The sequence below is a fragment of the Pseudopodoces humilis genome, chromosome 2 (assembly GCF_049639895.1).
Source record: "Pseudopodoces humilis isolate 2021_Gansu_Grassland_sample_001 chromosome 2, ASM4963989v1, whole genome shotgun sequence".
NCBI lineage: Eukaryota > Metazoa > Chordata > Aves > Passeriformes > Paridae > Pseudopodoces > Pseudopodoces humilis.
Window position 1 is genome coordinate 31,680,887 of NC_142201.1, and position 23,807 is coordinate 31,704,693.

At 42.0% G+C, this 23,807-nt stretch overlaps 2 protein-coding genes across 13 annotated transcripts in view; one reads left to right on the forward strand and one right to left on the reverse strand.

Annotated features, from left to right (window-relative positions):
* The window catches only part of GABRB3 (gamma-aminobutyric acid type A receptor subunit beta3), a 196,492-nt gene that overhangs the window by 171,625 nt on the left and 1,060 nt on the right, over positions 1 to 23,807 (reverse strand). The gene's annotated exons all lie outside the window — the stretch shown is intronic.
* GABRA5 (gamma-aminobutyric acid type A receptor subunit alpha5) overlaps positions 1 to 23,807 on the forward strand; it is a 56,662-nt gene that overhangs the window by 23,997 nt on the left and 8,858 nt on the right. For all 12 annotated transcript variants that reach the window (XM_088052189.1, XM_088052181.1, XM_088052178.1 and 9 more), the window contains 2 exons: positions 4,021 to 4,103; positions 22,477 to 22,620. In XM_088052189.1, coding sequence (XP_087908315.1) covers positions 4,021 to 4,103; positions 22,477 to 22,620 — 227 coding nt within the window. The remainder of the gene's footprint in view (positions 1 to 4,020; positions 4,104 to 22,476; positions 22,621 to 23,807) is intronic.

Here is a 23,807-nt window from a genome sequence, read left to right on the forward strand (position 1 = left end):
CACAGTTGGCCCTCCTGGCTGCCAGAACACACTGATGATTCATGTTCAACTTGATCAGGACCCCCATGTCCCTTTCCATGGTGCTGCTTTCCAGCATCTCATTCCCCGGTCTGTCCATACATTCTGCCCCATCCCAGGTGCAGATTCTGGCACTTTGCCTTGCTGAACTTCATACTGTTGGTGATTGCCCAGCCTCTGATTTGTTCAAGTCTCTCTGCAGGGCCTCCCAGCCTTCATCTGTGAACTTGCTTAGTATCCCTTCCAGTCCTGCATCCGAGTAATTCACAAAGATGTTGAAGAGCACAGGACCTGTGACAGAGCCCTGCAGGGCCCCACTAGTGACAGGCCACCTGTCTCCTGTCATCCTGTTCAGTGCAACCCTTTGTGTCCAACCCCTGAGCCAGTTGCTCCCCCCTCACATGTGTGCTGGATATTTTTGTCCAGAAGGATACTGTGAGAGACAATAGTAAAAGCTTTATGGAAATCCAAAAAGATGACATCAGCTGGCTTCCCTTGATCAACTAGATGGGTTACCTTGTCATTGAAGAAAATCAGGTTTGACAAACATGGAGCCATGCTGGCTGTGACCAAGGACTGTGTAATAACCAACTATGTAAACTACAATATACAAAGGGTCCCTAAGCTTTTTCACAGTGTTAAAAGCCAAAGTGTGCAAATATCACTGCTGGTGATATTTGAAGGAGTAGACACACATACCAATTTTTTGAGACTCCTGTGGCTATGATCTGAATCTATAGTTTGTACTCTGCATCTCAGAGCAAATCTGTATGCAACAGCCCTTGCTTCCAGCCCCTAGAGTGTAGATGTCTGCTGTGCTGCTTTCATTTCTGTATGCAGTAGAACATCCAGTCTCTTTGAACCAGGAGTCAGTTGAGTGACTTTGTTTTTCAGGTTCTCACACAGTTATGAAAACCAGTTCCTGTTGAGCACAGAGCACCTACAGAAATTCAGGGTGGTGACATTTGTGCTGTGAATCAGAACCCACAGTCAAGCTTTCTTTACAAGTTTTCTGTCAAGTTTTTTGTCACATTGGCCATTACAAGACACTTCAACAGCCTTGGGTAATGCACACTTTTGTAAGAGATTTCTAGGAGAGTGTTCACTGAACACATAAAAATCACCTAAGAGGCTCAACTGCAGTGTTCTTAATAGTAGGTAACAAATAGTTAGAGCTAGTTAATTTGTTCAAGATGGCCAGACTAGGACTGGTCCTAGGATAGGAGCATGGGGAAAAGAAAGAATCACGCAGATATCATTGATATAGAGCAAAAATAACTTTTTTTATCCAAAGAATTCATGCTAATGAAGGAAAGGCTGTCCCCAGGCACATTAACAGCTCCTAAACTTGGTTCTCCCTACCCCTAGGGATATCTCCCTATCCCCTACCTAGGATAGACCTGGAAGACTGCAGCAGGCAGCACCCTTTTAAGGGATATTCTGCCTTTTTCCTCATCACTGGATGAGGAATTCAGAGGGGACAGAGGAGTAGCCCTGGCATCACAAGAGTTTTTGTGGCTTCTGGATCAGGTAGTGGCAGCCGGACGCCCTCCAGCCTTATCTGCTACCCTCTTATTTAAGACAGGCAAAAATAATTTCTGGAGGGACTTAATTAAATTCCACTAGGTCACAGTCTTTGTGCAACTCATCTTCACTTCTCTTCCACATTTATAGTTGATGTATGTCTCCAGCCTTCCTCATTACACACAAGGGTTATTTCCAGAGATACAATTCATAGGACAGCCAGATGAAGCAGAAGGTCTTATGCATAATTCTGCACTGAATATTCCTTCACTTCCTGATTCTACACCCATGGTCTTTGTAAGATGGATATAGGCATCCCCTCCTTCGATATTTGCAGACGACAAGTGTGTATATTAAAATGTTGTCAAGCTGCAGCTCTGAAATGACATGCGTAAACTGTTGGTAGATAAAGAGACAGGAGATGGACTGCAGCAAAACACGCCGGCTTTCTTACAGGCTCCTGGAGCAAGGCTTCTGAATTTATCAAGAAGGTTAAATTTGCAGTACTTAACACAGAAAATAAAATGATGCATTGGAGGGATGGCAGCCTTGCTTTCAAGCCCCCATTAGAGTGATTTTTGTGAAAAGGATGTAAGTTCTGGGCAGGATACTACTAGAACCAGCTTACTAAATTCACCCACACACCACTTTTGGTAACTTTGGCTTTGCTGGCTTTGGTGCCCAAGGGCGGTCTCCACCACAGACAGCTACCTATCTGAGTGATCTTAAAATATCATTCACAAAAATGCAGCTCAAGAACAGTTTTGCTGAAGTGCAGGCATCTCAGGCCTCAGTATTTTCTTTTCTATATTGTATCATCCTGTCTGTTCTTACCAAATGGTAAATTATGCCTGTTCTGGATTTCTTTTTCTTTGGTTTTCTATGGCATATTATCTTTACATTTTCTATTACTCTGTGCATTTTGCTTTTTTCCCTTCCTATTTTCCAGATCATCCTCAGAATATGATCTCTAGCCAATGATACTGTTGCATTTTCTGTGCTTATTTTGCCATTTCCAGCCACTGGTACAGCTCCAGAATTTGTGTGTGTTAGCAGAGTGGAGCTGTTTTCCCCAGTTTATTGTCTGTGTAGCTGTAGTGCCCTGGCAAGGCATCCCTGTGTTGTACAGACATGGACTGGCCAAGCACTGTGCCATCTGTACACAGATTATTTGGGCAGAAGTTCTTGTGGCACTCTGGGATGCTGATAAGAGGTGGCTGTACATATAGCCAGTGTATATGGCTCCATGTTGCTGCAGTGATAGGAAAGCATACTTTCACATGCTGGTAGTAGGGTGTTGTGGATTTCTTTGGAGATTTTCACTCCCCAAGCAATACTTTGGGTAGGAACCAGGCTGCCCTTCAGTAGAGCCCTGTGTCACCCTAGCACCAGGCAGTCTGTAGAGCCTTGGATGTCTCTGGGTTTCCTCTGAGGTGGAATAACAGCATAAAATGAGAAAGCCATAAAGATATTCATAATGTAAAATGAGATTTTCATTCTCACTATCCTGAGCAAACTGTCTGTATTATGCAAATATCAAAATGGCATAAACAACAGATTTTCCTTGTGCTAGGAGCAAGTTTTGGCTCTCTTGAGATATTTGATATATTTGATGCATTTGTTATCAATATAACTGATATTACACTGCTCAGAAATTTACCTCTGACTATTCTTAGTCTTCAGCTTGATTGTCAGTCATGCAGAACATCCATGGGAAACATCTCTATTTGCCTAAAGGTCTTTACTTTCCTAACCCTATGTCCAGTCTAGATGAAATATTTCCACGTAGTGGCTGGGGAGTCCAGGATAGAATTGCTTCCCTAGGCAGTATGCAGGGTAAAATTACCCTGTTGTTTTGCCTGACAAGATGCCCAGGTAATTCAGTGTGTTGAACTGAAATGGACTCCAGTACCACGTGATTTCCATAGAAGTTAACTATAGTGTGTATAAAGTGATGCATATGTATCCTTGATTATATATAACTTTATATATAGCTGTAATTAGTTATATTATATACTTTTATCTGTAAATATTTAATGGATTTAAACAGTTGTATCTACCTATAAAGTCAGTGATTCTTTATGTCTGTAACAGTGCTGTTTGACCCAGGAGTCAAATTCCTAGTCCAGTTGTAGAATGTACAGAGAGCAGGTAAGTGTAAGGTGTATGGCAGAAACTCCATCACAGGAGTTTCTTCACATAATAATAAGAAAGAATGATCTTATTGGGACGGCCTACATAGATAAAATCATTTAACATGTCTCAGGGTTACTAGGTAATGCCTAGGGCATGCATACAGAGTGGTCCACCTGGCTTATCTCATGTGCAGTTTGACAGGGGGTTGCTGTGATTTCAGCAGGAGCAAGGAGCCTTCAGGAAAAGTGTGCTTGTGTCAGCATTCATGTAATGCAGTGAGGGGCCTAAAGGAAAAGTGCAGGGGAAAAAAAAATAACGTGTTTTCTTTTTACTCCCCCACAGATTGACCATCTCTGCTGAATGTCCCATGCAGCTTGAAGATTTTCCCATGGATGCACATGCTTGCCCATTAAAATTTGGAAGCTGTAAGTTCTCTTCTGGAACAAGAACTAGAAAAATACCATTTTCTGGCTTCTCATGTTCAGACATTTCTAGTACAGATCTTTCAGCCTCCCTCCCAGCCCTCTTCTTTTTCTTTAGCATCCCCATTCTTCCCAACTTGCTGCTACCCTGCTGCTTCTTTTCCATGACTGTGCTTTATCTGAGCCTTCTGCTTTTCAAGTCATGCCTGCATACTCTGAGATAAATGGTCAGTTGATGGGTGATATGTCTTGTATCTCCACATCAAGTGTAAAAGCCACTGTTAGATGGAGTTCTAGATGCAGACAGCTGAATTGATAACTTGGTTTTCTGTTTGGAGTAAAACAGAGCTTTCACTGGACTGATCAGATTGATGTGCAATTATTATGGTATTTACATGAATCAGACTGCAGTGCAATATCTGCATCGCATATATTAAAAGAGATCTAGAATATTAAAAGAGGAAATATCTTTCCATTTGGCTTTAATAAATCCAGTCCTGTATCCTGTTACATGATGTTTAATACACATGTATTTGTATATATGCACACATTATTCTAAACTGTATGCCGAACGATGATTTTTCCTCAATTCCAAGCCTCTAATCCACCACACTGCTGCCTTGCCAGAAGCTTACTTTAAAAATATCCCCAGGGAATCAGATGGTTATATTTAAAAACAAAGCTCTTAATTAAAGTACAAATGAGGCTACTGCAGTAGACTTTTTTTTTTTTTATTTTGGTAATCAAATCAGAGCTTCCAGGTGCAATCATTGTCTCTGAAGACTTTTGGTAATTACCAGGCAAGGCATTTTGCTAGCCCCTGAAGCCACCTAACTCCAGCATTTTGCAATGTTTTTCAGCCGTATCAATTTAGAGTCACTAATCCTAGCAAGATTAAGCTTTGCCTTTATCGTCTGTATCTGCCCTGATTTAATACTGACTATACATTGTCTTCTAGTGATCGTACTAAGAAGTAAAAACACTGTTTACAGTAACTATACCACATTACCAAACTTAAGATGAACTGATTTCCTTTCCCTCTTCCAATCCAGATAGATTCTGTTGCATCCAAATAGCCACCAGTATTTTACAAGGTCACTGCAGGTTCAAGTGTGTTCATTGACTTCAGCAGCATTAATTTACAGCAAAGCCAATATAAATCTGAAGGTTCAGACACCTTTACATTCCACTTTAAAAAACATGTATGCAAATCACCCATTTAATTCTGAACTTGAAAATGGGAAAACATCTCACAGGAGATTGTAATTGTTTATACACAGGATTAAACAAAAGCCACTGGAAAGAATTAATAAGACAAAGAAAAAGAAGTTACCCTTCCTGGTATTACATATTATTTACTCTATCAATAGATTAAGTTGCATCTGTTGATTTCTAGTCTAGACTACAAACCTGGTACGTTTCATAGTTCTGTGAAATCTTGCAAAATATGCAATACTAAAACATACATATTTAAACAAAGAGCCTGATGCTGCAGAGATCTGAAGCTCAACCTTAAAGTTAAATGGATGTTTGTTTCCATGTATTAGTAGATTAGGTGCAGTAAATTACAGGTTCTACCTCTCCACATAGTAAGACCAAAAAGAAAATAGCATCCCAATCAAACGTGTGAGTGCATGAGATAACATTACAAGATAGGCTACAAATGCTTAGGAGTGCCCAGTAATCTGTCTGAATGTAATTATGTGTCCTGCTAGTGCCAAATGCATTACATGTTAATCACCTCTTAGCGCAGAGGTAATTTTAATCTGTGTCAAAACCAGCACTAAGGATTTCTATTTCAGGCCTGAGAGGGGTGAATAGAGTTTTAGTTTATGCTCCTTGCCATGCTCAGAATAAAATCCTAGAATACATTTATAAGGTATTACAAGTCACCTTTAAGTTCTTTCACAGTGTGTAGACATGGAACCATTTGATCTGTGCTAGCCACACCACTGGCCTCTGCAGTAAGTAAATATATAGGGACAAGCTATAGACAATCTTTCAGCCTTCAGGGAATATCTGTATTACTGATCTGACAGCTCTCTAGTAATTTATTGGCATTTAATATGAATATGTTTGTACAAGTAGCAGCCAGTAAGTCAGAGTTTATTGAACTAGTCCAGGTGTATTTAGGAGAGGACAATATTTATTCCTTATTTACAGCAGTATGGGTTTGCATTGAGTCACCTCCAGGCTTGCAGCAAGATAAAACCTACACGGGAATATGATACATAAGCACATACCCTTTTTGCTTTAGCTTTCCTCACTGTCTTTCCCTAAAGGCTTTATTTTTTTAATGGTCTTCTTTCCAAAAAGGTTTTTGAAAAGCCTCAAGGAATAGCATCAAAGTAAATGTTAAACACATTATCATTGGAGCTGGGAGGGTGGAGAAGAAACTGGTGCTAGCCAATCTGAGGATGAAGAGAGCAGGGCAGCAAAATGAAAGAGCTGGTACACAGCAGATCAGCAGCAGAAAGGATGCTGAGAAGTGATCATGGTTGCAGCAGAGGCAGGAGCAGGTTATTAATTTTCTGGCTGCATGAGAGTTCACTATGTTTGCTATAATTCAGCAGGAAAAAGGCAAAAAGTGCCTGGTGTTTTCTTCATTATGAAAAAGAAAATTAATCTTTTTCACATAAATAGAGGTAAATGTTGAATTCTTATGTCCTATTTGACTGATTTCTTGGTACATTAGAATTGTGGGAGATTTTATGGGCCGAGGAAACATGATGCGTAGCAAGAGAGTATTTCACAGAAATAATTAAAAGCCCGGTCAAATACACAAAATGTGATATAACGTTACCTGTGCATGCCACCAGCCTAGATACCTGCTGGGCACTTAAATGCCCGCTGCAGAAGTGGTATTTAACACTCTATGGCATGTAGTGAAAAGGACAGAAGTTCAGGGACAGATGAAAATGAAATGACCAGAGCAGGTTTTAGTTGTCTTTCTCTTAAGTACAGCTCCCTACTGCTCCAAGATGGCAAGATCAGGTTGCTCTGCTCCAGGGGTACATGCATGCAGGTACTTTTCCTGCAGAATTGCATCCCTGCTAAGGGTCAAGACACCTGTAGAAATTATCCTGCAGAAGTCTCATTTAGGGGGAGCTGGGGATGATGCAGAAGCTCAGGGGTCTCTGCAGCAGGCTCTGCTGCCTTTGAATCCAGGGTGCTTGATGGGAATTGCTGTGGCAGTCTGCTTATTACCTCATGGTAGCATGGGAAGGGTGCTGCTTTCTTCCGTGGCCAAATTTAAAATAACTTCCCACTGCAATTCTAGTGCTGACCTGTAGTCTAAATAACTTCACTGGTCAAGCAGGAGGTAATGAAAATTCCTGATGCCAGAAGCAGTTTCACTAGGAGCACCTTAACCCAAGAAATTTGATCTTAACCCCAGGCTATTTCTGGTGTGGGGAGGAAGAATTAGATAAAATAGCATGGACATTAAAGCTTTCTAGCTTTAATGTTTCACCTCTTGCACTGACAGTCCCAAAGAATACATTAAGAGTATAATTTAGTACAGTTTCCAAACGCCCATGTGTCACCAAGGTAGGTAAGCATCATTATCTCTAGGGCAGCTGGAACAGAGAAGTTAATTGTCTTTCCTTAAGGTCATGCAACAAATCAGTGTCAGAAAAAGGATTAGACTCAACGTCTTTGGTTGGAGAGGCAGATGTCTAATCCACTAGACCATGAAGGCCCCTGCCCAGGCAACTGACTTAACTCCTAAATCTCATTTTACTCCTGTGTTAATTATATCGGTGTTACCTAGCTCACAGGGTTGCCCTGAAGATGAATTAGTTAATTGCTGTTAATTGGTGCTTTGACAATATCAAATACTGTAAGGTGGGGTCTATTTATGACAGCTGTCTCCTGAAGACACAGTGCCTGAGCCCATGGGGTTATCAGATCTTGTATCATGGAATTGATACATGAAGCAGCTGCCCACTAGTCACTCAGCAGCAAAACTCTTTATTTTTAAAGTAGAGAGTTTAATGAATATTCTGAAAATAATGAGATCCCCAAGCTTGTGAGCACAGGAAAAAGAGGACCTGTGTTTATTCCTGATGAATTTCAAGTCGGCCACAAAGATAGCCAAGGTTGATCAGTGTTGATCAACAAGTGAGCTTTCCAGCTGTTGGTAAGGAAACAACTTGTAGTGTCTGGAGATAGTAGCTAACATAGTTTATGTACATCTTCCTTTTTAACACCTCAAACTAAGTCACAGTTTAACTTTTGATAAAGGAAAGAGCTATTTCTGTAGCAGGAGATATGCTTAAATTGCTTTCCTCTAATAAGCGTGGTGAAGTCAGAGTAATGAGGAGACAGTAACTTCACCACTATCCCAGATTTTATTTCCACACTGAACATTAAGGCACTCATTGTTCACAAACTATCCATTCACTTGTAGCCACTGAGAAATTTCTCTCAAAAAAAAAAGGTATTTTAAGAAAACTTCCCTGATATTTCCTTACAGTGCAGAGAAGGCATGGAGGTGAAGGCATCTACAGGGTTTTTCTTAATTTTGTACTTTTCACCATTAGCACCTGCAAGAGCGTCAGGAAAATTGCAAGTATGAGGGGAGAACTTGAAAACAGTGTCCTTCTAAACAGACTTTAATTCTGGTTTAGTAAAATGTGATAAATAATGTATTCGGCCTCTCAAAACCCCTGTGTAAAAGTCTTGTATAAGAATATAATTAAATGAATAATAAATAGAGAGAAATGTTAATTTTAAGAGACTTTGAAAAGTGGAAATGGCTCTTAGGAAGCTTGTCATAGGTTGCTCTCAGGGACAGCTGGAACCGCAATCTCATATGTAGAGGCAAAGTTTTTTTACTACTTGTCCCTACAGCTGGGGAGAAGAGGCTCCTTGAATTTATTCCTGAGAGCAGAGATAGTCAGCACAGCTTGTTGACTCTGCTGGGATGTATTAGTGCCTTCCTTGTGAAGACACATGGAGAGAGAGACAGGGAGGACCTCTGCGAAATGGTGAGCAGCCGAATTCAAGACTAAGTTTTGATTTTGTGATTTAAGGCAGAAGTCAGTTATTAGGAAATGGATAGGTTTGGTGGTGTTCTGCTCACTAAGGTAACATCGTTGTTTTTCCTAAGGTTTACCACTGCTTCCTTAGACACCTCCATTGCAATGGATATTGAATTACTAAAATAAGGTATATTAAAACTAAATATTTCTAAGACATTTGATCTGTTTTTCTTCTCTCTCTTTCAACCCTCTATTACTCCTAGCTACCTTTTTAGTTAGCATACTTTTCCCCTTATTTTTAGCTGTTTACAAGCTAGAGCTCTAGCTTTTGGCAGCATCAAAAAGTCAGTCTAGACAACTGTGTTGGACTACTGTTGTAGTTCTACTTAAGCATAGCTAGCTAGTAAAACACAGCCACCTAGCCTAATTTTCTGTGGAGCTCTAAGAATGAATGGAGGGGGTGGACACTGCCTAATGGTATTGCTGGTTTTTGCCTCTATTTTCCTTGGAATCATGGGCAGATGACTTGTCATGGGGCTGTGTTGTTAAAAAAAAATAAAATAATGCAGAATGAGCACAGGAATTTGGCCCTATCAAAAGCCTTATATTGACAGCAAAGCTCTAGGGAATGGATGTGACGGATCTGTGACAACTTCAAATAGAAAATATGCCCCAGTTAGTTATCTGAAGTCCCTCTATGGCCATTGAAAGGAAATAAGTACTTTTGCAGTGAGGTTCATTAGAATTATTTTTGATATCTGCCTAAGGATAAGATGAATCATATTTTAGAAGTTCCTATTTTTTTTTGCAGCACTATCTCATGTAGGTAACTGTATTATACCCTAGTCAGAGCAACTTAGAAGTCAATTTTTCTCTGCATTGCTAGCTCAGACACAAAACCATACTTTGTTCAGAAGAAACAGTCATTGCTGCAGATTGGTTAGGTGTTACATTATATTGGTGGTGAGCTTTTCTGTCTCTCCTAATGACTATTGTAGCTATTTCTGCTGTAAGTCACATTTTTCAAAGGATCATTTCTAAATGAAACAGTCAGTAGGGCTGTTAAATATAGAGACAACTTTACCACTTCTTCAAGCATCTTGTATGAGCTATACTGTTTCTTCTGCATTGAGTGAAGTGGGTTATAACAGCAGACACTTAAGCCTTCTCACAGGTGTTGCACAGAGCCTATAGTCATTTCAGACATGTATGTATAGCAATATAGCTTCTTTAGTCCAGCATTCTGGGCAGTTTGGTCCCACAGTCAAGGTGAAGCAATGTAGCCCAGAACACTCAAAGGGCAGGAAATTCAAGAATGATGTATAAAAGAAAATACTGTAATATTCAAGTATTCCAGAGATGTAAGAAGATTTCTTAACAGGAATCTACTTAGAAATTAAAACACAGGGTTCTGGACCTGGGCAATGTGGTGGGTTTCTGCAGTTGCTGCTGTTATAGCAGCCCAGTCAGTTTTGTCTGTAAGTTTGACAAAAGGGAAAAGGGCTCCCTAAAATGATCAGATCAGTCAATTTTTCTTCACCCTTTACAGTGACACACATCCAGGACTTCTTGACATCCATCCAGGACTTGAAAAGGCTGAAGAAACTGCTAGTATATCCTTCAAGCACTTACCGTCACTGTCACTATTTAACTTTCCAAAGACATTGTCATATATACATGGTTACTTTATGTGTGCACTGAGATGATTTTTAAAACGCTTTAAAACTGCAGCCCAGCCCTCTGGCTGTGTGATGGCTTTCCTGCAGAGCAGTGTTGGGCTCTGGGTCAGTCAGCTCCTACTTCTGGTCACCCACTGCATAGAAACCAGTGAGTTTTTCCCTCTTAGCTTCATAACAGAGTGAGAAAGGGAGGTCAGAAAGAACAAAAGCTATTGTCTTCCCCATGTCTTGCAGCCAGCACTGAGCCCAGGCTGCAAGCTCTGCTGACGTGCAGCGGCCGAGGGCTTGGCTCCCTACCAGCTGAGGGCAGTGTCCATGCAGGCAGGATCATCCTTAACAAAGCCCCTTTTTTTGGGTCAGTAGGGGTGCTTGCTGGGGGGTGCTGACAGCAGCTTTTGCAGCAGCTGCAAAGAGCCCCTTGAGCAGCCAGCACTGAAAGGCTGCGCTCTGCCTGCCCTGGGAGCAGCCTCCTCATCACGAGGAAACTCACCTACTCGTGCTCTTTGGGGAAGAAAAGCTCAGCTGGTGGAAGTTTTGAGCTAAAGGAAACAAAAGTTCAGGCAGGGGTAGGGGTTGGTATGGAGATACTCAGTTAGTGGTGTTTTTGTCTCCCTGAAAGCGGTCTAGACAGGATTGTGGTGGAGCCGTGTGAAGATCCGGCATGTTCCGTGCCTACAAACATCAGCACACGTTCCCCACTTTGGAGATTACAGCCTAAATTTAAAGGCTGCACAGCTGCCTGGTGACAGGGAATCAATATGAGTTGTCAGCAATAGAAAACAACACGCAGAGACTGTGCTTAATATGCTTTAGGCTTTCAAATGGCCTTTGGGTGCAAACCTGCAAAGACATTGCTGGTCTCATAATGCCCCAGAAGGCAGCGCCAGGCCTACGGTTGCCAGCCGTGGATCATGGGTCTATACCACTGGCAAATGGGATATTGTTTGTAAGTGTGACAAATGGGTAGATACTGCTCCACTGCTTCACAAGCCAAGTTTTTAATGTCTCTTATTTTCTAAGGTGGCTGTTTCCATGGCTTGTAAGCATTTTATAAACATTTCTGGAATCATTCTCCTGATCCCCGTGTGAGGTTGGTAGGTCTCTGCTGCCTGCATTTTGCAGGTGGGCATAAAGGAAGAAAAGAGCAATTACAGTCTCTTCTGAGCAAAGATAGAGTGGTTCATTACTTGCTTTTATTGCTTCTGTCGTTATGGGTCCCTAGGTTCAATTAGAGCTTCCCAGTGCTACTGCAGTACATTAATGACAAAATTACTTGCCTAGGGTTTTTGGGGAAGGAAAAAAGCTGTAAGACGCTGCTTAAACTTGGATTTCAGTTTCTACTCTGGCAGCTCCTTTATGACACCTCATTCTCTGGTGGGCCAGGAAGTCCTCCACCTAAATTGCTGGAACCTCATTAGCCTCCTCTCCTGCACAGAGAGCCAAGCTGTCATCTAGTACTGCCACAGTCCCAGTCCAGCTTCAGAGGAAACAATTGTTTCATGTTATCCCCAGTGAAGAAACAAGAAGGAAAGAAAACTGGGAAGAAAAGCCTGATAAGCCTTCTGCTTTTTCCCCCTTCGCCATGGTTGCTACTGAAAGTCTCCTCACGGCCAGCCTGCGCCAGCAGCCAGCCATTTTGCAGAAAACATTCCGGAGCTAAATATGTCAGCAAAGCTGGGATTCCTCTCTCCTAAATTTATATTTTTGTAGGGTAAATATATACAGCTGAGCTGATTGCTCTCACTGTCTTAGGGGAGAAAAGTAGATATTTTTAGGCTCAGGTTAATCTCCTCCTAAAATAGGTCAGTTGATGGCTGTAAATAAGGAGATGTTTTATATGTGCACAGAGAAAATGAGATGGTGAGCACCTTTGGATCTGGGTCTCTATAGAGACTGGGAGGGGACAGTTCTGAAGAGAGGATGTGTGCCTGAGTACTCCAGCAGAGAGCAGGTGGAATGGCAGTGCCCCTGGCAGCAACAGCTCACCTCAGAGAGGCTCCTTGTATCCATCACTGAGGCCAGGCACTTCGAACTGACGGCCTCAGGAGATTTTATCCCTTTCTCTGAAATAAAGGGCTGCACTGTGCCCCAGAGCAGAGATCTATAATCCATCTTTGGAGGTTTAGATAACTGCAACTTTTTGTGTAGGGAATAAGTTCTTGTAGTTGCAATTTCGAGGCAGTGTTAAAGTGTTTGAATAGTAATATTTCAGCCTGCTCTCTCTGGATACCTATTGATTACACATTCACGTAGTGCTATTAATGCAGCAGTACTTCTGAGATTTGTAAATGTCTTCATTAAGGGATAGGATTCAGAAACAGAGGTATATATTTAGCCGTGCAAGTAGTTCAGATCACTCTCAGCTGGATTCAGGCCATACAGATTTATAGGTAAGGGTGCTTTGAATGGTAAGCTCAGCAGATACACTAACTATGATGGTTGAGTCCCTGATGCCACTTAAGTGGGTGAGAAGAATATCTGTAGATTACAGTGAGGTTACAGTTTCTTTCTATGATGTTACATGTGGCCAAAAATACCGTGTTTGTAAAGGCACCCTCCACAACAAAATCAACTGAGTATTTTCTGAAATTCACTCTGCATTTCTCAAAAGAAGCTCCAGTGACGTTCCTGCAGAGCAGGTCATGTTAGCTTTGCTGATATTAAGTGGCACCTTGCAAAAGGACAGGAGCACTGCAATCAAGGTAAAAGTAGTATAAACAAAGTGAGAAATACTGTCTTGCTACACTTTGGAGGATACTTTTGTTTGTCTTGCAAAAAGTGAATTAAATGTCTTAACATCATCCTCATAACCATGCTGTTTTTCCTAATGAAGTAGTTAATAAAAGTGCCTAATATTGTATTGTAAATTCAAACTTCATTAAGTGTTAGTACAGCATTCAAATTGGTTGGCTGGTGTGGAATTACTACATGCCTGGCCTAGAAAGACCAACATCAGGTCAGAAACATTCCTAGGATATTTAGCATTTAAAATATCATCCTAGCACATCCCACTCTTCTGTTTCCCTAGTCCTCTTACAGATATTTATGCCAGCCATAAAAGGGAAAAAGAAAAAAGATCAGAGGCTGGCACACCAGATTTTGACAAGTTCCATATGAAAAGCAGTTGTGTAGCCACCATTAAATGTGATGTAAAATCAGTTCTCAGGTTAGTTCTAGACTGAGATAGCTGCCACTAAACCTGAGAATAAAGAAAGAGGTGTTACAATGACTGGCCTCAGTGAGGGGATGAAACGGGAAGAGGCAAAAGAAGGGAGGCATGATGCTCCCTAACATCAGCTCTCAGATGGAAGTAGGAGCCCTGGGGGGGTGACCTGGTGCTGGTACCTTGGAGCACTGGATGTGTAACATCCCCACAGGTGTAACATCCCCACTTCTTTCAGTCAGCTTGTGGCAGGCATCCCACACCACGAGTGGCAGAGTTCAGTTATCTACACCTATGTGGCTGTTTGCTGTTTGGCATGCTCCATGTTGCACCATAGAAAAACATTTTCCTTGCTGTTTTTTTTCTCCTTTTCTGACTGGAGCCTTGAGAATCTGCAATCCTGAAACACGCAGCTCAGTTCAGTGTGCCATGCCCGGTTTTTATTGCCTGTGTATCAGATTTCACAGCAAGTGAAAACTCCCAGTTGCAATCCAAGTGCTTGGGAAATAGATGCCCCCCTCTTACTGCTCCCCCATGGTATGGGTGAGCATGATGGGGCAAGAAAGAGCTGCTGTCACTGGTGATCATGATCACTCTTAGGAGCCATTCAATGTTACTCTGCACAGCTCCAAGCTCAGGGCTCTTCTTAAATGCTGCAGTTGCATCTTGTGAAGGTGCTATGCCTGACTGAATTATTAGGACGACACTGTTCATTAGTATTTGTGTTACATCCATCATCAGTATGACTGTGGTTTAGTGTACCAACTTGAAAACTGTCAATTTATTGTATTAAAGAAGTCAACAGACTTGCCTATGGTAATCCTGAATCCAACCTCCAAAATCACAGTTGCTTTCAGTTTGTTTTTTTTTTTTTCCCTTTGCTTTATATTTTTGACCTCAAAGTCAGGTCATGTTTAGACTTTTCTCCCATTAACTGGAACTTCTAAAATTACGCAGGACCTTCCCCTGATTTCTTCCTTTGAAAAGCCAAAGAAAATGGCTTTTGCAAAACTGTGTGTCTCAACGTGAATTTGACAAACATCTCCAGTTCTGTATGTTTCACCACCTTGTGGGTACAGTCTGTGATTCCATTTCATTTCCAAGCCAAATTTCTATTCCCACCTTTTCCTGAGGTGACTTGTAAATTATGTTCTGAAAGAGAATTATTTTTCTCTAACTTAGATCTCTATTTTTTTAGCAATGATCAGTGGAGTATATTAGTGTTGCCTAGTAATGAAGTCTCTTGAGACCTGTCTGGCACATTTTTCAGAGCATCCTATACTATTCCCTGCATAATGTGACAAGAAGATCAAACAAAACTGTATCAGGAAAACGTATAGAATACTACTTACATTACCAAATTGTATTTTTATTTTAATTTCAGGAAGGATAGAAATGAAAATTCTAGTGTAACTGGACTTTCTACTGCCTGTTATACAGCCAGTGGTGTCCTATAATTTTTTATGAATATGCTCATGAGTTTCATCAGTTTTCATGAATAATTTCCTCCTTGGATGTTCTCTGTTGTCACAGACAATGATACTGTGTCATTCCAAAAATGTTTCCTTCTGGGCATTTAATTTTTACTCACATCTGGAACCATTCTGAGTGCATGGCCAATCTGAGCTTCCCAGTGCAAGAAGAATAGAGACTTTGTGGAGAGAATCCTGTTCAGGGCCACAAGAATCACTGAAGGGCTGGGGCATCTCTCCTGTGAGGGGAGACAGAGATCTTGGACTGTTCAGCATGGAGAAGCTCAGAGGATCCCAATCCATCTGTATAGATAGCATGGATTGGGACTGCTCAGTAGTTCCCACTGGCAGAATAAGGGCCAGTGGTCATTAAAAAGCATTAAATTCCATCTGAACAGAAGAAAACATGCTTTTACTGTGGGAGTGGCCAAACACTGGAGCAGGTTGTCAAGAGAGATTGATTGACAGTTGGCTACAGAGAGTACCATGGAAATATTAAAAATCTGACTGGACATGGTGCTGGAAAAAATGCTTTTGGTGTTCCTGCTTCAGCAGGGTGTGGGACCAGATGATCACCAGAGGTATCCACCAGTCCCTGCCATCCTGCGACTCTGTGCTACATGAGTCTGTAGTCTCCTGTACTTGTACACTACACTTCTTTTGTACATTTGTACATTACACTTCTTGTGTATGATATATTTTAAACCATGCATGCTCTTTGTCCGTATGCTGTAAACTCAGGGCAGTTTAAATGATCAGTCTCAATTTTAATGATTTCAGGTCCCTAAAGTAATTCCTGTAACCCTAAAATTCTCCTAAGAACATCAGAATTCATCACACTATGTCAAAGTCTTTATTTTAGGCTCTAAATCATTTAATATATGAATACATTTCTCTTAGTATTTAAATTGCTATTTTACATAAAAGTATAATTTTTATAAAAAATTATTTCCCCCAAGACCTTGACCATGCATATTAGTCCCATGTCTTGTTATTTTTATATTTAAAAGTACATTTTTACTGGATTTGTTTTCCATTTGCTCTTCCTATAGAATGATCTCATTTGTACATCGAGTAATTCTTACAAAGTCATTTTAATGGGAAATTCCAATTACGGAGCTCAAATCTGGCCTGAGTCACATAGGCACAACTGTTGACAGATGCTTTGTAATGGGCTACAAAGTATTTATGCAAAAACCACAAGAAATCCAGCCTGACTCTTAGAATTCAAGCTGGTACATGATGGCTTAGTAGCAGCGCTGTTTTGCAGCCTGCAGGAGTCTGAGAGGCTGTAAATCTGGATCACTAGTGAGTTATATAACAGCCTCTAAGTGAGTCAAATACATTAATGGTTAGATAAGATAGATATTTGTATGTGAATTCAGATTGTAATTAGAGTTTCTGAAAAAGCTGACAATTTATGCACATCTTCCCCAATCAACAGGCTTTGGCAGAGATTAGCAATGCTCCCAAGATTAGGCAGTCTGACAATCCCTGTGGCGTGTACTAAAAGTCACGATAATAATAAATAAATAAAGGCTTAGAATGTAACTGCACAATTGGAATGAATAAAATAGAAAACAAACCAGAACTCATCTTTCTGCAGTATCTTTTTAAGTTAATTCAGCATCCAACTAGCATAATTCTGAAAGTTCCAGGCATGGCTTGTGGGTAAATGGTCTGATTAATTCTAGAACATACCTCAGGCTTGCTAGGTGGGCATCCAAACACACTGCACGGGCTGCATTAACCTAACTATGCAGGCACTGCTTTTTGCTTCCTGTGAGGTCTGTCAAAGGGTTTAGGGCATGTTTTGGAGAGGGATTCTTTGTTTCTCTATTATTTTATGGCCTGTAATGCAGGAATGAAAACTTACTGGTAGATATCCATGGCGATTTTATTTTTCAGGGGTTACAGCTTAAAAAAAATTAGTCCTAGAAATACAGCTGGGTCCCATAGACTCAAAGACTGGGTTCATCCATCCACATTTAGGTTTTATTTGACTTAAGGTGCCAAGAAACACTCTTCCCCACCACCTCTTTTTTTTTTTTTTTTCTTTCCCCTGGAGTTCCTTTCAAACATGGAGGAGAAAGCAAAGCAAGAAGGAGAGTGTCTCTCAGTAGCCCCTGTGGTGGGGGCACTGTAAGGAGAAAACTCCCTGCTTTTGAGTTGCTTTTTGAATGGAAGGGGGGGATTCTGCACTGCTCAGATTGTTTCATTTGTAAATGAAGACAGGGCTGTCAATGCCAAGGCAAATGTCTGGGATGCTCCAGGTCTTACCCACTTACTGTTGTGCTTTGCTGGACTTTTTCTTAATGTAATTCCTCTCTGGTTGTGATCTCTCCCCTGCCCACTCTTCACTGGCACAAGAAAGACCATGTCTGGCTTTCCTTGCCAGACATACAGGAGCAGGAAAAGTGTGGGAGAAGAACAAGGGACATCTTCACTGTTTTTATATTGTGTGGTGTATGTTGGATGCTAGAATGTAGAAAAAATAGATCTGCTTGTCAATGTAAGAGAAGATATTATTTCTTTCATCATTCTGGTAGGTGATAAGCCTGTAGCCATTTATCAACTGTCCAGTAAAAATAAATGTCTGTTGTCATTTTCTCACATTTAATAACATTATACTTATTTGTAATTTTAGCTGTTCATCTCAACTGCTACCTTTTTTTTCCTTTTTCAAAGTGAGTGTAGAAGAGAAAGGATACTTTAATGAGGCCTCCTCCTTTCTTTGACAAGACAACAGGATGATTGTAAAGTACACAAGATTACTTATTTGGACTCATAAATCCAGAAGACATGCACTTGATTAGAGTAGAATAAACACCAAGAAGTCTCACTTGGATTTGCAGTGGCTTTGAAGTTGAGTTTTCTTTTGCAAAACTACCAGGATCATTTTCTCAGCTTGCTATCCCAGAGCTGCAAATACATTTTCCTATCACCCTTTGGGAGACATCCCCACCCTGTGTGTAATGTAAAGGAGATGATATATTTCCTTTTATTGGTACACTTTTATCTCTAAACAAGCATGACCTGAAGCTCTTCAGTGCTCCAGCAATAAGGCTAGTAGGCAACCTACTGGAAGCTTTGCTTTAGTGGAAGAAAATTTTTTTACAAAATTTGGTATGACAATTAATAATACCATGTCTCCATTAGTACTTCTACCCTGATAGCAAAATAACATCATTCTATACTACACCCACAGTGTCAGCTTTCAATGTGACTATGCCTAATTATACTGCAAGGGTTATCAGCCACAGAGCTGGAGCTTGTGGTTGTCAATAACTGGAGATAATTGGAGTTTGAGGCTTCTGTGAAGATATATCACAAAGTTTGCAGTAGGAAGAAAGCTACCTGCTAAAAGTCCACAGGCTTACCCCTCTGGAGGTTTATCTAGATGACCAGAAAAGAGATGGTCAGGTGCCAACCAAGGAGAATCTAGTGGCTTTTTCCTGTCAGAACTTGATGTGCAGTAAGGAAAGGAGGCACGAAATCAAAATCTTGTATTAGAACTTCTTAAAACACAAACCATGTTTTATTATGTTTGCATGGAAGATAGATGAGGATCATATCATATACGTGATCCGTCACAACAGAATATATCTAGATTGGGGTAAATTCATGCTATTCTAATGTGACAGACTTCTCCTGAGGAGGTAAAATCACAGCAGGTTGCATTGATCTGGGTTGGGCTCCACAAGAACACATTTGTATTTTAAAATTGTGTCTTAAAGCCCTGGCTATAACCATCCTGCCCTTGCACAAGAGTCTCTTCTAGGTGAGCTATTGTCCCTTCTCCCATGGATACTCTACTCCTGTGTAGCAGTGACACAGTGACAGGCTCTCTGTCTTGTAGCCTCACAATAGATCCTGTGAGAAAGCACCTACAGACTAGGGTCTTCCTCCAGGCAGGGACTGGCCTCGTGCTGTGCTCTTGCCTGTCTGAATGCTCTCTCTCCTCACCACAGCTGGCCTGGGATTGGCATCCCCCTTCCCTGACATGGTTTCAAAAGAAAACAGCCTCATGAAGTATTGCTTAGGCGTACCCGTGAGATCTGGAGTTTCGGCACCTTGTGGGCTCTGTCTGAATTGCAGGTATTTTACAAGAGGAGCTGCTGGACTCCTGCAGCATTGGAGCCCCAGACCCTGTTCCATCCACTGCACATGTTTTAGCACCCAGCAAAGGCTGCAATTCACAGCAGGGCTGTTGCATAATTTTTGGACTCCCCTGCCCCGCAGGCCAGGCAGAGGAGGGAACCAAAGCATCTGAATTCTTGTTCAGCCCTACAGGCCTAAATTCCTGTGTGATTGCAGTTTCAGTGAATTTGGTTACAGTACTCGCAGTGGGAAGCATCTAGTCAGGATGAATTAATGTGTATCATCATCAGAAGAGAAGTTGTCCTGGTAGTTGGGATCATTGCAGAGACAGGGAACTGCTGAGTTGGGATACATTGAGATCATCCCAGAAAAATAATTTAAAAAAAGTCCAATGTTACTAGGAGTTTTTCTTTGCATAGGAAGTAGCATAGGTAAAAATCAAATTTTCTGACAGTCTCAAATCTACCTAAACAAATGCCACATTCCCTGGGGATAACCAGCACATGAACAACATACACCAGATAAGCATTTAAAAAAGGAGGGCTTTCTCCATCACTTTTTAAAGTGAACCCATCTCCTCCTGCTTGTCTTCTCCAGATCTGGCTTTGAAATTATTTACAGTACGTTGTGAACTTGTAATCATCTCAGAGATAATAAAGTATCTCAGCTCTGAAGGAAAGGTGAAATGCCATGACATTTTGTGATGCAAATATTTTGAAACAGGGAAGACATTCCTTCTTAGCCTTTCAAAGCAGATCACAACATGTAATTACAGTAATTTTACTGCAAATACATAAAGTGTAAGGAAGGCATGTGGGCAGTCCTGGCAGTGGCTAGGAAAGGATGAAATATTTGTAGATTCTCAACTTCCAAACCCAGGATCAGCTCCAGCCCTGGATACAGCAGGAACTGTCATAACAAAAAAAGATTTCAAATTATCATTGTCTTCCTAGTGACACTAGTTCTTAATTGTTTTTTCTCAGAAGGTTATCCACTGTATAATTACTGCCTCCCATCCAGTTAGGAAATTCTGCCCTGTTCTTCATCTGAATCTGCCTGGAACCATCTTTCAGGCACCTTTTGTGAGTAGTCCAAGAGATTCACCCTGGTTTCTGATTTCTGTATGCAAGTATCTATAGTCAGAGCTTGAGCTACGTCTCAGCTTTTTGTCAGTGAGCTGAATAAGCTGAGCTGCTTAAGTTTCAAATCATGACTTATTTTCCGGTCCCTGGAGGTACTTGTAACCTTCTTTTGAACTCTCCACCTCTCTGCCCTCATTATTTCTATGTATTTTCTGAGGTATGGATGAAAAGCCATAAACAGTCAGAGCAAAGGTGTATCTAGCCTAGTGCCCTGCCTCCCACATGCAGCACAGTAACATTTTTAACAATGTGCAAAGTGCAAAGAAGGTGCTGCTTTCTTCCCTGGTTCAGCGTTCAAGTGAAGTTCATTGTGCTACACATGTGATCTTAGCCTGAACTGGGATTGCTTCCCATTTTATGCTTGACATTCCTGGCTTTATGGATCCAGGAACCACCCTACCATATTTCTTGCCCTTGCAGTGCCTCAGAGGCTCATGTTGACCCACTGCCTATGATCCAATGCCTATTAATTTTTTTAAGTCCTCCATGGAGCTGCACCTTTCCAAGACAGCTCACTTGCTCTAGCAAACAAAACACACTGTCTGATTGAGTGAGTACACATCCTTCAGCCTAGCCTGTTGTCCTTGACTCTCAAATCCTGATCTGGAAAGCCACAATGTGTTGTCTCCTGAACTAGGATGTCAGGATTTTTCCAGAAAGGAACATTTTGCACTCACATCTTCCAAGTTAAAAAGTGCAGAAGGTGAGATACTTGACTTCAGACCGCTTCCACTGCTTTTCACCTTTCATTTGGAGAGTAAGCCATGCCTGTTTTCCAGAGATCTTAGTACAATGTACTCTAGCCTACTGTAACATGCTTGAAGGAATGTGACCTGAAAGCTTTCAATGATAGAGGAGTTCTAAAAAGTGTGAGAGCTATTTACATTAAATATAACTAAATATAGAGTTGTTTACTGGAGTTTTTGAGACCATCTGCAGAGAAGGCTTAAAATCTAAACCTAGCACTGACTGTAAAAGAAAACTGAGATTTCTGTATAATACTATGATCAGTCTGGGTGTTAGAGCATTAAAAGTTACAGCAGCATTAGAGAGGAAGGAATGAGTTGGCAGTACTGCAACCACATTTAATTCCTAGGACCTCTAAATGAACACGGGAGAAGTCACAAACACATCTGCAGTTGTGCAGGTGTTTTCACACCACCACCCATTCTGCTATGCACAAACACCTACCCTCTCCTCGCAGCTCCCTGCCCCATTCCTGCTCTCCTTCCTGCATTCTCACCCCTGCATCCTGTGTCTGCTCTTCAGCATCACAGGCACGGGCAGGCACATTCCAGCTGCCTTTATCCACGTGCAGGACCTATGCCCTCACCCACACGTACGTATTCCAGTCAGTGTGTACAGACCAGACCCAGCACCTGCACATGGCATCACTTAGAATTCTACCCTGGAGACAGGACAAGACACAGAGAGTCCCTGTTGTCCTGGCATTCAAGGTGTCTGAGTCCTTTTGAAGGGAAACTTCAGCAAAGTACCTTTTGCAGCTTGCTGGGGTTTAGGAGCCACCAGTGAGGTGAGTATAGGTCTGAGCTGCTCTTTCCCAAAATGAGCGGTTGTGATGGATTATATTTATACCTCCACTGTTCCAGCCTTTCACAAACCATCCCACACATCTCTTATATTAGAAGGCTTCAACCTAATATTTTTTGAGCAGGGCATATGGGACCATGATTATATCATCTTTATTTGTTTTTCTCCATTCACTCTCACTCCTCCATTCTTCTCTCCCCCTGTCATTATCATTTAAGGATCCACTAAAATATTACACAGTGTTTTTTACTCCTTACTGTCTTTTTTTCCCCCTTGTTGGCAGATGCTTACCCCAATTCTGAAGTGATCTATGTGTGGACTAACAGCACCACAACGTCTGTGGTGGTGGCCGAAGATGGCTCACGACTTAACCAGTACCACCTGATGGGACAAACTGTGGGCACGGAAAACATCAGTACCAGTACAGGTAGGGGGAATATTTCCATCCCACAGTTGCTGATGGCTGGAGCAGGAGGGGAGATTCACAGGCTCTGGTTATTTTGCAATAAGGCTAGGGAAGCACCGGTGGGATGTGGAGTGCTAGGGAGATCCTGTGCAGCTTCATGGCCAGTTAGCAGAGGCATTTAAACACTGAGAGGGTTAAATGCTGGCTTTAGGTATATTGCAAGGCTGTGGCTGAAGATGCATCCAAGCTCCTGGCATTTACAGGAGTGCCAGAGAAGCCTCGTGCAGTTTCTTGGCGATGGCCCTGGCTGAGGCTGCCAGCACTGTTGCTGGCTTATTTTGGTGTGGGAGGAACCACCCTGGGAGGCACACACCACCCCCGCATTTGATCCGTTTCAATCATCACTTTAAAATGATTGCTTGATGGAACCGCGTGGGGGGAAGGGAATGGGGGGCCGGGGGGAGACTGTGCCATGGCACAGCTCTGCAGCGTGTCCGGGGGACCACATGGCCAGGGAGGAGGTGCAAGCCCCGAGGATTCCCATTCCCTCTTGGGCTGCAAGCAGGGGCGCCAGATGTGGCAGCATTAGGGAGGCAAAGAAGCTTTAATCCCAGGCCGGGCATCCACGTGAGCCATGCCCCCCTTCTTCTTAAGGCTCCCACGCAAGGGCAGCCCTGGGTGTGCATTGGTGGGGGGGGCTCCGGGGGGGTCGAGGCTGGGACAAGGGATCACGTGCACTCAGTGGGATGGGGGCTTAACCAGGTTACACAATGCACTCCACTGGAGAGCATTAGTGGCATCCAGCACAGGGAGGGGGTAGAGGTGGAAATGAAATAGCCTGCCGTGAAGAAAAGGAGGATTTCCACTGCTGGTGGTTGCCAGGGGCTTGGGCTGGGGAAAGGGGCAGCCTGTGGCAACGTGCCTGGGAGCAAATCCTGCAGGCAAGGCCCAACAGAGTCTGCTGGTGATATACTGTGTCCCCGGTGAAAAATGATGGGCAGAGTTCTGGAGGTCAAAGTACAAAGTATAGATTAAATTAGGAACCTTTTACCATCTGAAGGAAATTTAGGAGACATGAGAACAGGTACACGTACAATTGCGCACAAAGTTAGTTGGACCGAAACATAAAGATGCATAAAACTTTGTGTCCAAATAAAGAGGGGACATCTGAGCTTTCCACTTGTGCTCCAGAAAGGACACAAAATGAG